The 12,324-nt window shown below is 36.0% G+C and overlaps 1 protein-coding gene across 1 annotated transcript in view; it reads left to right on the top strand.

Moving 5' to 3' along the window:
• TCF12 (transcription factor 12) overlaps positions 1-12,324 on the top strand; it is a 490,015-nt gene that overhangs the window by 435,806 nt on the left and 41,885 nt on the right. The window contains exon 12 of the mRNA XM_007958528.2: positions 6,626-6,704. Coding sequence (XP_007956719.1) covers positions 6,626-6,704 — 79 coding nt within the window. The remainder of the gene's footprint in view (positions 1-6,625; positions 6,705-12,324) is intronic.

The raw sequence follows: 12,324 nt of genomic DNA, 5'->3' as shown, positions 1-12,324 counted from the left end.
GAATTTCTCTTTATAAGAAAATCTGTTTTCTCCTTTAGTATTTCTCTTACTGACCCCCATTACATAAATACTAAGACAAAGCTACTGGTTACTATGTTTTATCAAAAATATTACAGCTAATTTCAAGTGCATTTTAATCTCTTTATTTTAAAATATGTATTGATGTACTTTGTGCAAAACTGTGCTAGACAATGATAGATTCCAAGTTAACAGTATAAGGTGTTTGTCTTCAGAGAGCTTATGACCGAGGAGAGAAGACAAGACAGTGTACAAATAATTATAATATTGGAGCATAAAGTGAAGTAACAAACCAAAGAGAAGTATAGGTTATTCTGTACATACAAAGAAAGTGAAAATGATGTGTAAATGGTGAAATGACATTTGAGCTAGGCTTTGATGTGGTGTAGAATTCCATCAGGGAGGTGTTTTCGATATAAACATTCTGATAAGACAAGGTGTTCGGAAAATTTTTTTTAAATATGCTTTTTTTTTTAATAATAGGATGCATAAGGCTTTAAGTAGGTTATAAGGTAAAAAGGTATTTTTGCAACTAGATTATGGAAAGTAGTAGTAGGCAACAGGAAACCCTGCATGGAATTTCATCTGTTTCAGAACTTTGATTCAGGCCATTATGTATGTATGGGGTGATAGGAGCAGAGAGTCAGAAGAAATACAAAGACTGAAATAGTCCAGTCACAAGGTATAGGAAAGGCTTGAAGCAGTGTCATGGCAGTGAGAATGAAGTGTGCTATTCTAGAAAAGTTCTAGAAAGAATAGTGGACAGATGGAAGAGAGACAGTGATCTCTCTCTCGCTTTCTCTCTCTCTCTCTTTTTTTTTTTTTTTTTTGGTAATACACACATGACAACACATAATATTTTGTCAGTTTCTTCATATTCCCTGCAGTGACATTGATTGCATTTTTCGAGTTGTGCATCCGTTATTGTTCTTTTTCCAAATTACTCCACCAACATTAGTGTACTTTATTGTACTTTAAGCAAAAACTCCATTTTTCCCCTCCCCCGTAACCACTAATTATTTTTAGTTTCTATGTAATTTCTTATTTAATGTAAGTGATATCATATAGTATTTGTTCTGTTGTTTCTGACATATTTCACTCAGCATAATGTCCTCAAGGTTCAGGACTTCATTCCTTTTTATGACTGAGTAATAGTCCATTGTATGTATGTACCACATTTTGCTTAACCATTCTTCTGTCAGTAGACATTCTACTTGTTTCTACCTTTTGGCTGTTGTGAATTGTGTTGTGATGAATATTTGTGTACATAAGTCTTCATGTTGCTGCTTTCATGTCTTTTGAGTAAATACCTAAGACTGTAATTGCTGGGTCATATGGTGGTTCTATATTCAACTTTTTGAGGAACTACCAAACTGTTTTACACAATGGCTGTACCATTTTATATTCCCACCAGTAATGGATGAGCATTAATGTTTCTTCATAGCCTCACCAAAACTTAATGTTTTAAGTTTATTTATTTATTTTTTTAATCACTGCCATTCTTACGGGGGTGAAATGGTATCTCATTGTGGTTTTGATTTGTATTTCTTTAATGACTAATAGAGAAGAGCTGGTGGTTAAAGTGTTCAACTGCTAACTGAAAAGTTAGTGATTTGAACCTATGAGCCATTCCATGGGAGAAGGATGTGACAGTCTGCTTCTGTAAAGATTTTTGCAATCTTAGAAACCCTATAGAGCAGTTCTACTCTTTCCTTACAGGGTCACCGTGAGTTGGTAACGATTAGACGGCAGTGGATTTGGGGTTAATGGCTAATGACTTGAGCATATTTTCATGTTCTTGTTGGCCTTTGAATAGCCTCCATTTTGAAATGTCTGTTCAAGTCCTTCCATTTTTTGGTTGGGTTATTTGTCTTTTTTTGTTTTTGTTAAGTTATAAAAGTATTTTATAAATGTTAGATATTAGACTTCTATTGGATATATGGTTCCAAAAAATTTCTCCCACTTTGTAGGTCTCCTTTTTACTTTTTTGATAGTCTTTTGATGAATAGGAATGTTTAATTTTTATGTGGTCCTATCTGCCTCTTTTATCTTTTGCTGCTCAATCATTTGTTGTCACATCTGATGTTGTTGTTGTTGATATGTGCCATCGAGTCAGCCCCGATTCATAGCAACCCCTCCTTGGATTTCCAAGGCAGTATCACTACGGAAGTAGATTGCCCAACCTTCCTTCTGAGGAGTGGCTGGTGGGTTTGAACCACCAGCCTTCTGGTTAGCAGTCAAATGTCTTAGGCGCTATGCTAACAGTCGTATCTGATAGCACATCACAAAAGCCAGGTTCAACAACTTTGTTCTTACATTTTCTTCTATGAATTTTATGGTTTTAGTGTTCAAATTAAGATCCTTTATCCATTTTTAAGTTGTTTTTTGTGTGTGGAGTAAGGGTTGGGTCCTGGCTTATTTTTCTGCATATAGATGTTCAGTTGTGTCAGCACCATTTATTTAAAGAGACTTTTCCTTTCCTTTCCTTTCTAATGAAGTTAGCAGCCTTATTGAAAATCAGTTGACCATATATGTATAAATTTGTTTCTGGAGAGAGAGTGATTTTGATTTTGGTGACCATGAGAATGCTACTACTAACCTAGGTCGAAGGGAAGAAAAGTAGAAACAGGAAGGATAGGAAGCTTTGGGTAGTGGTGCACAGTTTGGGTTTAGGCGTACGTAGCTTGAGAGGAGAAAAGAGCGTGTCCAGATGGAGAAATTCACCAACTACGATGAGGACATAGATGTCAGTTCAGGAGTCTTCACAGGGAGAAAGGATACTTTACAAAAAATATTACCAAGAGAAAGTACAGATAAATACAGGAAAAAAAACTGAGACTAGAACTCTGGGGAAACCTACATTAGAGTTTGTACAAGAGTAAAAGATAGAGGGAACCTGGGTTAAATACATTCAGGGACTGAAAAGAAACACTCATGGAAATTCCTGACAAGGATGATATTCATTCTTTAAACAAATATTCATTGAACCCCTGCCATTTACTAGAATGGTGTAGAATCTGAAGCTATAGCACTGACTAAGACAAAGTCTCTGCTCTTCCAAAGATTGTTGTACTAGGGGAAGGGTTAAGAAATAGATAATAAATAAATTAATTAATTTACATAATTAGAAACATAATGTCGGTACTATGAAGAAAACAAAACTAGGAGGCTGTGATAGAGGTAATGTTGAGGGAATGTTATTTCTCCAGTGCTAGTTATTTCTCCAGTGCTATTAACCCTTACAGGAGCACTGGTAGCATAGTGGCTAAAGCACTTGACTGCTAACCAGAAGGCTGGCGGTTCAAACCCACCAGCCACTCCTCGGAAGGAAGGTTGGGCAATCCTACTTCCATAGTGATACTGCCTTGGAAACCCAAGGAGGGATCGCTATGAGTCGGGGCCGACTCGACGGCACATAACAACAACAACAACATTAACCCTTACAGACTTACTCACTGCTATCGAGTTGATGCCAATTCATAGGCCACCCCTATTGGGTTTCCGTGACTATAAATCTTTATGGATGTAGACTGTCTCATCTTTCTTACACAGAGCAGCTGGTAGGTTCGAACCACTGACATTTTGGTTAGCAAGCCAAATGCCTTAACTATTACAACCACCAGAGTTTTTTCCTTATAGACTACGAAACTGAAAATCAATGAGTTGACCTAGCTTATAATAATCAGTTTTGTGTGGAGCTGAAGCTTTTCTTTCTTTCTGTCTACTCAATATTGATGTTATTGGCCCTTACCAATATTGTAGTCAAGGTGTATTTCCTAAAATTGACATCTGTTGTTCATAAAAATATGTAATTATTTGATTCTTAATCAAAAAGTGGTGGTTTACAAAGATAAATGGGGATGTTGAGACATATTTTTGTTGACATTCTTTGTTGTTAGGTGCCATCAAGTCTTGTTCTGACTCATAGTGACCCTATGTACAACAGAATCAAACTCTGCCTGTCCTGCACCACCCTCCCAATTGTTGCTGTGGTTGAGCTCATTGTTGCAGCCACTGTGTCAGTCCATCTCATTGAGGGTCTTCCTCTTTTTTGCTGACCCTCTGTTTTACCAAACATGATGTCCTTCTCCAGGGATTGGTCCCTCCTGATAACATACCCAAAGTATGTGAGACGGTCTTGCAATTCTTACTTGTAGGGAGCATTCTGGCTGTACTTCTAAGACAGATGTGTTCATTCTTCTGGCACTCTATGGTATATATTCCATATTCTTAGCCAACACCATAATTCAAATGCATCAATTCTTTTTCAGTCTTCCTTATTCATTGTCCAGCTTTTGCATGCATGCATTTGAGGGAGTTGAAAATACCATCCTTGGCTTGGGTTAGGCACACCTTAGTCCTCACAGGGGAGCTCTGGTAGCGTAGTGCCTAAGGTACTTGACTGCTAACCAGAAGGCTGGCGGTTCAAACCCACCAGCCACTCCTCGGGAGGAAGATGGGGCAATCTACTTCCATAGTGATACTGCCTCGGAAACCCAAGGGGGCGTCGCTGTGAGTCGGTTCCTACTCAACGGCATATAACAACAACAACAGTCCTCACAGTGACATCATTGCTTTTTAACATTTTAAAGAGGTCTTTTGCAGCACGTTTGCCCAATAATTTACTTACATGGTTGAAATAAATCAATGTATGTAGGCAGACCACAAGTCCCCTGAATTTGTTTATAAGATAACAATTTTGAGTAACAATTTCAAAGACCAATATTATTGATCTGATAACATTAAAAAGAAAAAGGTTGCTATTGAATTGATTCCAGTTTGTGGTGATCTCATGTGCTCCCCAGGGTTTTCAGTGGCTGATTTTTTGGAAGTAGATCTGTAGGTCTTCTGAGGCATTTCTGAGTGGACTCAAACCACCACCATTTCAGTTAGCAACTGAGCACAGTGACCATTTGCACCACACATAACATACTACCTTTCTGTTCAAGTACTCCCATAATGTCTTTTGAGCTCTATTTGCTTTCCTTTTCCAAAATAGCTTTCTAACGTGAATATACAACTTCTAGACCTGGCCATTTGAAGAGAGTTAATGTATAAAGGCATTTATGGTTAGAACAATTCAATAACATCATACAAATTGGCGTACTTTATTTGAGATAAATACTTGTTTGTAGTAAAGGAGAATAGAATTTCTGACTGCTACAATTTGGAATTTGTGCTGTCTTTAAAAAATGAAAGCATTTATATTTGCTAATTATGACTTGTGGCTTTTTATTTTATTTATTTTTTTACATGAACCTGTCCCAGTATTTCATTTTTTCAGCATTATGAGTTCTTTAAAATGAGTACTGAAACCCCTATATACCATAATTTACACTGCTTTAAATTCATTAGATCTCTAAGCTCATTAAGCTATTGAATGACTCTTTGCACTCACAAGTAGCTTTTCTGTTAAAAATATTTGACTGCAATTTATCCACATAAGTTCGTTTGTCTTCCTTAAACTATGTGCTGATAATGAAAACAAATCCTAAACCCATTGCCATCAAATTGATTCTGACTCATAGTGACCCTATAAGGACGGAGTAGAACTCCTCCATAGGGTTTCCAAGGTTATAAATTCTTACAGAGGCAGACTGCCTTACCTTTGTCCCATGAAGCAGTTTGTGTTGGTTCACAGCCAACTGCTTTAACCACTCTACCGCCAGGGCTTCTTTGAGAAGTGAAGGTGATGTATAATGTCAGGTGTAGGCATAGCATTGTCCCAGAAGAGACTTCCCAGGACCCCTGTTGCCTGAATGAAGGAGATTTGTTAGATACTTACTTGTTAATTAGGTAATTGGTAAATTTGATTAAATTAATTAGGTAAGCATGAATGAATCTGTCACTTTTTTGACAATATGAAATAAAGTATCGAAATAAAACTTTTAGCCAAAATATGAAAATTTATGCATCCAAATATGTTATCTTCTTCAAAATAGACCTCCTAGGAGATGAAGTCCACAAGTCATTTTGGGAACATTTATTGAACCACTTTCAGGGCTTTTTTCACTTTCATCAAAAGTGACAAATTATTCTTTGAGAGCAAGTTTAATTTTTTACAACAGTCTGTCATTTGGAGCTAAAATTGCCAAAAAGATAGTTGATCAAACTAGGTAACTTTTTCAATGAGTGAGAAGGAGTAACTATTAAAAAACTATTTTCTCGGACTTTCAACTATTTTTTTAAAGACCCTCCCAAAAGATTATATATTCCCAAAGTATTTATTGTGTTTAAAGGATACCACCTGTTTAGACAGTATATTCTGGAAAGATGATTTCATTATCAGATTTGTTAACTTTATGTCACTTCTCATTTTTCTTTTCCAACAATTAGAAACCTTAAATTATTTTCAACTAGAATACTCTTGTAATAGATACATTCTATTCCTCTTATATTAGAATATACATGATATGTTTTCATCTTAAATTTAAAACTGAGGCTTCTATACCCTTTCTGTAATAAAGCAGTCCTAATATTGATGAAATAGTTTTTCATTCTGAGTCTCTGGAATGACAACTTAAATTATAAAAATAACTTCATGTCAGTGGATTTATGCTTTTGCTGTTACTTGCCACATAAGTATTTCTCTCTCTTTTCTGGTTAGATTTATTCTCCTGACCATACCAGCAGTAGTTTTCCATCAAATCCTTCAACACCAGTTGGATCTCCCTCACCTCTCACAGGTAGGCTTTTGTCTTACCTAACTGCGTAACAACATGTATAAGACTACTTGGAAATAATGATAAATTCATTTACGTTTCAGTAAAATCCATGAAAAAAGAATCATTTAGAGTTTGTCTATGAGAAAAAGCATGTAAACAAAACCTTCCTGTTCAGTTCATTTTTGTAGAGTATTAAAATAGTTGCTTGTTTCAAATGTAATTATTTACTTATATCTTCATTCCTAAAATAGGTTGTAGTGATTTCTAAGAATGATTATTATAACAGGATAACAATAAGTTTAAGCCATTATGATGAATGTAAAATAAATTTTAAAATTTTAAAAGATAGCATAGAAAATAACCTATTTAGAAATACATGTAACTTTACTGTTCTCCACATATACTTTTTACCATGTATAAGACTCAATAATAAATAACTTTGTTTCTGCCAGATAGTCTGTCTTTATTTTTAGGTCTACTAAGTTATTTTATTTATACGTATGTATAGGTCTACTAAGTTATTTTATTTATACATATGTATACATACATACCTATATATATAGGTATGTATGTGTATATATACACATACACACATATATTAATTCTTAATTCTTTGGGGTGATGTAGTTTTTCTATTAAACTAGAGAATGCTATGTGAATGTGGATGAATATTGTTAGTGGAGATGAATAAGAAGTTCAGATTTGCTTTACTTTTTCCTGTTTTGTTTTTTTCACATTAACTTTGAGGAGTTCTAGATACTTCTCAAGAGTGTAATTTTGTTGAGACACATCTGTCATTATTGTAAGTGAGGCTTTTTAGATGTATTAAAAATAAGTAAAATAACAAAAAAAATGTTTAATGTCTGTTAAGCAGTGACTTAAAAACTTGAACTGAGCTGTATTTTTCATAACTTGCTGAAGAAGAAATGTATTAGTTTATTCTAAGTAAAAGACATTAGGCAATTGGGTAAAATAGCCATATTCCTCCAACAATTGACCTCTGAGAAATAACTTTTCCTGATCAAGTCATTAGTTGTATCCATTAGGCTTTTATTTTATTTTACTTATTTACTTATTGAGTTAATTAAGCCTTTTTTGCATTGTTTAGGATTTCTGAAAATCAGGGCTCTGCAGTATCAGGTCTTTCTCTATCACCTGTGCTTTGTGTATTAGCCTAAGAAGCATTCCAGTGTGAGATGATGAACTGCTGGCAGCTGCTTTCAGCTATTAGTGGATTCTGCCACTTTCTCAGACACTATGGCTTCAGCTGTCTAGTAAAAGTTGAACAGCTGTTCCTGCATAGACAGGACTATGAAAGACCCATTGACTTAAAGTTGTTGTTTAACAAAGGGCTGAAATTACAGGAAGAATGATGTAACTTTAACCCCACTCACCCTCTTGCCACAGTTTTACTAAAATTATCAGTGTAATGTTTGCCACTGCCTTTTTGACTTTCTCATCTGAGGTGTCCACATCTGTCCTTACTATATGTTTTCATTGCTTCTCCTCTGCCTAGTAAGATAGCTTCAAAAGCATCCTTTGGTTTCAGTTAACCCTAGGTAGGAGGGCACATAGCAGAGGACCTCAGCATCTATGAAGAGACATCAGTGAAATGGAGAAGGAGAAACTTAGACATTTTGTTAAAGTTAATGACCCAAAATAAGATTTCACATTTCATCCTCCATCTTTATTTGATATTTAATGGGTGATCCTCTCTTATCCCTTTTAATTCAGATTTTTAATGAATACCAGTGGACTATTGAATTGTGTAATGAAGGTATTTGTAAGCTTTTTCAATTCAGCAGTCATAATCAAAGAAAAATGCTTTCATATATTCCTGCTGAAACATCTCATCAAAGGCTGATTTTATGCAGGCATATCTCTCACCTGTCTCCTGTAGCTAGTTTCCCTCTTATCTCTATATTTTCGCAAACACTCACCAAAATGGCAGAGCAGAGATGGAAAAGAAAGTCAGAGAAAGGAAAGCAGATGTGACAACAGAATGTCTACAGTTGAAGGAAAAAAGAAAAAGAGCAAATCAGAGCTCCTATATAATGTAGTATGTGTATTTCCTACCTTGTATGGTAGTATCCTGTTATCTAGAGTAGAAAGCAGGGCCTTCAGTGCACAGAGAGCTGTGGAGGTGCAGTGGTTAAAGCATCAGGCTGCTAACCAACAGATTGGCAGTTTGAACCCAGCAGCTACTCCACAGGAGAAGAGGCAGATTGCTTCTGTAAAAACTTACAGCCTTGGGCACCCTATGGGACAGTTCTTCCCTGTCCTATAGGGTAGCTATAAGTCAGAATCAACTCAGTGGCAGTGGGTTGGATTTGGTTAGTTTTCTGTGTACTTTCCATCCTTGACCTATTCAATGTGCCTGAGTGTTAGACTAAGCACAGGCTTTGTAAGGACTTGTACAGAGGTGCAGGCAGTCATTCTTATTTAAATTCCCGTCTGTTTCCTTGGGAACTTTTCAGACTAGAAACATAAATTTCTACCTGGAGAATGCTTGTAAGGAAGCTTCTGAGAGGCTGGTGATGATAATTACAGTGCTTTATGCTGAAAGGAAAAGAAACTCTTATCTGGACAGGCTTGAACGATAAAAGGATTTTTGTTACCATGTATAATGAGAAGCCCATAACCCGATGCAATGGAATACAGGCAGTAGGAGAAATGAAGTCTGCAGTATAGATGGTGCTTAAAGACATTATGCTGAGTGAAATAAGTCAATCATGGAAGAACAAATATTGTATGACTTCACTTATATAAAAAGGTGAGGAAAGGTAAATGTGTAGAGACCAAAGTTTATTAGTGTAAGTTACCAGGGGTAGGAGGGAGGGTGAAAGGGGACTTAACAATGATGGAAAAATCACATTGATTAAGGGTAGGGTTGTATAGCTAATCATTGTAATGGTTGTCAGTAAGTTGTATACCTGTAAAAAGTTGAATTGCCCTCCTCCCACGCCCCCCCACAAAAAAAAAAACCCATAGGCAGAGCACATCCCTGGCCCAGTATATCAGGGATTCCACTCTACTTTGAGGAGCTCTGGTAGCATAGTGCTTAAGGCACTTGACTGCTAACCAGAAGGCTGACAGTTCAAACCCACCAGCCACTCCTCGGAAGGAAGGTTGGGCAATCTACTTCTGTAGTGATACTGCCTCAGAAACCCAAGGAGGGGTCGCTATGAGTCGGATCTGACTTGACAGCACATACCAACAACAACAACAACTCTCCTTTGAGGTGGCAAGATAACACATGCAAACATAATAATGTCCAACAGAAAAAAAAAAGGATCATCTCTTCCTTGTGTCTTTTAAGAATCCTTTTGCAACAGTTTGCCTAATAGCCTTCATTGTCTCATTGTCCAGTATCGGGCCTAATGCAGTTGCTCACAACAGGAATGAGACCCCATCATGTTTATCTTAGACATCAGAATTTATAGCAAGTGTTAAATAGAATTACTCTCTCCTGAGTCACATTAACACACTGCCGTCGAGTCAGATCCGACTCATAGGGACCCCTCCTTGGTTTTCCAAGGCAATGTTGTTGTTGTTATGTGCCATCGAGTCAGACCCAACTCATAGTGACCCCTCCTTGGGTTTCCGAGGCAGTATCACCACAGAAGTAGATTGCCCAACTTTCCCTTCAAGGAGTGGCTTAGTGGGTTTGAACCATCAGCCTTCTGGTTAGTAGTCAAATGCCTTAGGCACTATGCTACCAGAGCTCCTGAAAATTCACTGTCATCAAGTCCGATCCGACTCATAGCATCCCCTCCTTGGGTTTCTGAGGCAGTATCACTATGGAAGTAGATTGCCTGGTCTTCCTTCTGAGGAGTGGTTGGTGGGTTTGAACCGCCAGCGTTTTGGTTAGCAGTCAAATGCCTTAGGTACTACGCCACCAGAGCTCCTGAGTCACAGTGGGGAAGGATAGACACCCTTCTAAACAAAATGAGGGCTCACACAGCAAGTAGAAGAGAAGAATGGCTGTATTATCGGTGATTTAACCATGTTGATGGTGGTTATTGGTGATTTATAGTCGTCACTGGTGGTATAACCACGTTAGGGTTGTGTTTTAACGAAGTACATTACAAAGGAACAGCCCCCAAAACAAAATAGGTTTGATTGTATACTGGCTGATAACACAGTAAAAATACAGAGTTTATCCACATTTTTTCCAGTTTTTAATGGATTACATTTTGGGGAGAGACATTAGCTTAGTTTCTTCTTATCACTATCGAACAAAGTGAATGTAGGTGACTTTTTATCTGTGTAACCGTGTGATTCCCCAATGTCAAAATAATGAGGAACCACAAAAACTACCTGCTTTTTGCAAGGCAGATGCTTGCTGACAATTCTGAGGTGTTTAAAAATAAAACTTCTGTTAATATTCCACACATGCTTAAATAATTTGGTCAGCCTCCTATCATAAGCTGATAAACTAAAAAGCAGGATGGGTATGTGGAGCAAAATAATTGGATATTGAAAATGTTAAGGGAAAATATTTTTTAAATAATTTAAGTAGATCTTTTTCAGAATAAATTATAGTCAATCTTCTAATCATATAAAATATTCTTAATTCTGCATCAGAGTTTAGAAAGCACGAATCCACTGAAGTCATTGGTGAAGTGTTGGCTGATTGTTTTGTGTATGAATTCTTCATATAGTCACCTACTGAGTTTTTCTGGTTGCTAAGTTCTACTTGTTGATTATTAAATTAGTTCACAAGCTTTAGTTTTTATGAGCAAATTTAGACTGTCCATAATTTATTTGAGTAGTTGCTTTAAGATTACATCTGTATGTCTAACAGGAAGCCTGTAATAGTTCTTAAAATAATTAGTTGTATATTTCTTACAGGTTAAAATATTTCTTAGTTGATGAAGTGTATAATGTAGTTTTCCTTAAATTTTCATGTTTAACATTTTTTGCATAATCACAACAGGATACATATAAATTAATTATGAAATCTAATCAGGTTATTAAGAAAATATGTCCAACTTTTTAATTTTCAGAATGTGTATGATTGATGGGAATATAATTACTAGGTTGTTCAGTAATTGGTGTTGTTCAGCTAAAGTAAACAGGTCTAATTTACCTTAATTTTTCTTGTAAGATAACATATGCACCATGGTCTTAAATTAGCTTCCTAAATATGGCGAGATTGACCTGTAACAAAAGGCTTTAGTGAAAAACAGTTTAAAACTTCATTTAGCGATAAATGAGAAAAGTTAAGCAACCTTCAACTTCCAACTTCAAGTTTCTAATATAGTTCAAGTTTTCACTGAAGCTTTTATGGATAAGCATAAATATATTTTGAGTGGTCTTTATATTTTCTATAAATAACATATTTTCAAAAGCACAACCATGAAAAACTAAAGATAACTGATATTTTCAAAAGCACAACCATGAAAAACTAAAGATTTTAGGTCAGTTTTCTTGTCTTTGTCTCTAAAGCAATTTTGGGATCAAGCAAGGCTTGAACATGAGAACACTGCATTTTTCTCCACACATAGATAAGTTAACCCTTCGTTTCATTTTATTTTTTCTTATTTTTTCATGCCTTTTATTCTTTCTACTCTTAATTTGTCTTCTGTCATTATCTTTCTATCTTTTTCATTTTTTTAATCCTTTTTACTTTTCTAAA

The sequence above is a fragment of the Orycteropus afer genome, unplaced genomic scaffold (genome assembly GCF_000298275.1).
Source record: "Orycteropus afer afer isolate SDZICR_OR568_19922 unplaced genomic scaffold, OryAfe1.0 scaffold00015, whole genome shotgun sequence".
Classification (NCBI taxonomy): domain Eukaryota; kingdom Metazoa; phylum Chordata; class Mammalia; order Tubulidentata; family Orycteropodidae; genus Orycteropus; species Orycteropus afer.
The sequence above is the reverse complement of the archived record's forward strand: the minus strand, read 5'-3'. Positions and strand labels throughout refer to the sequence as shown.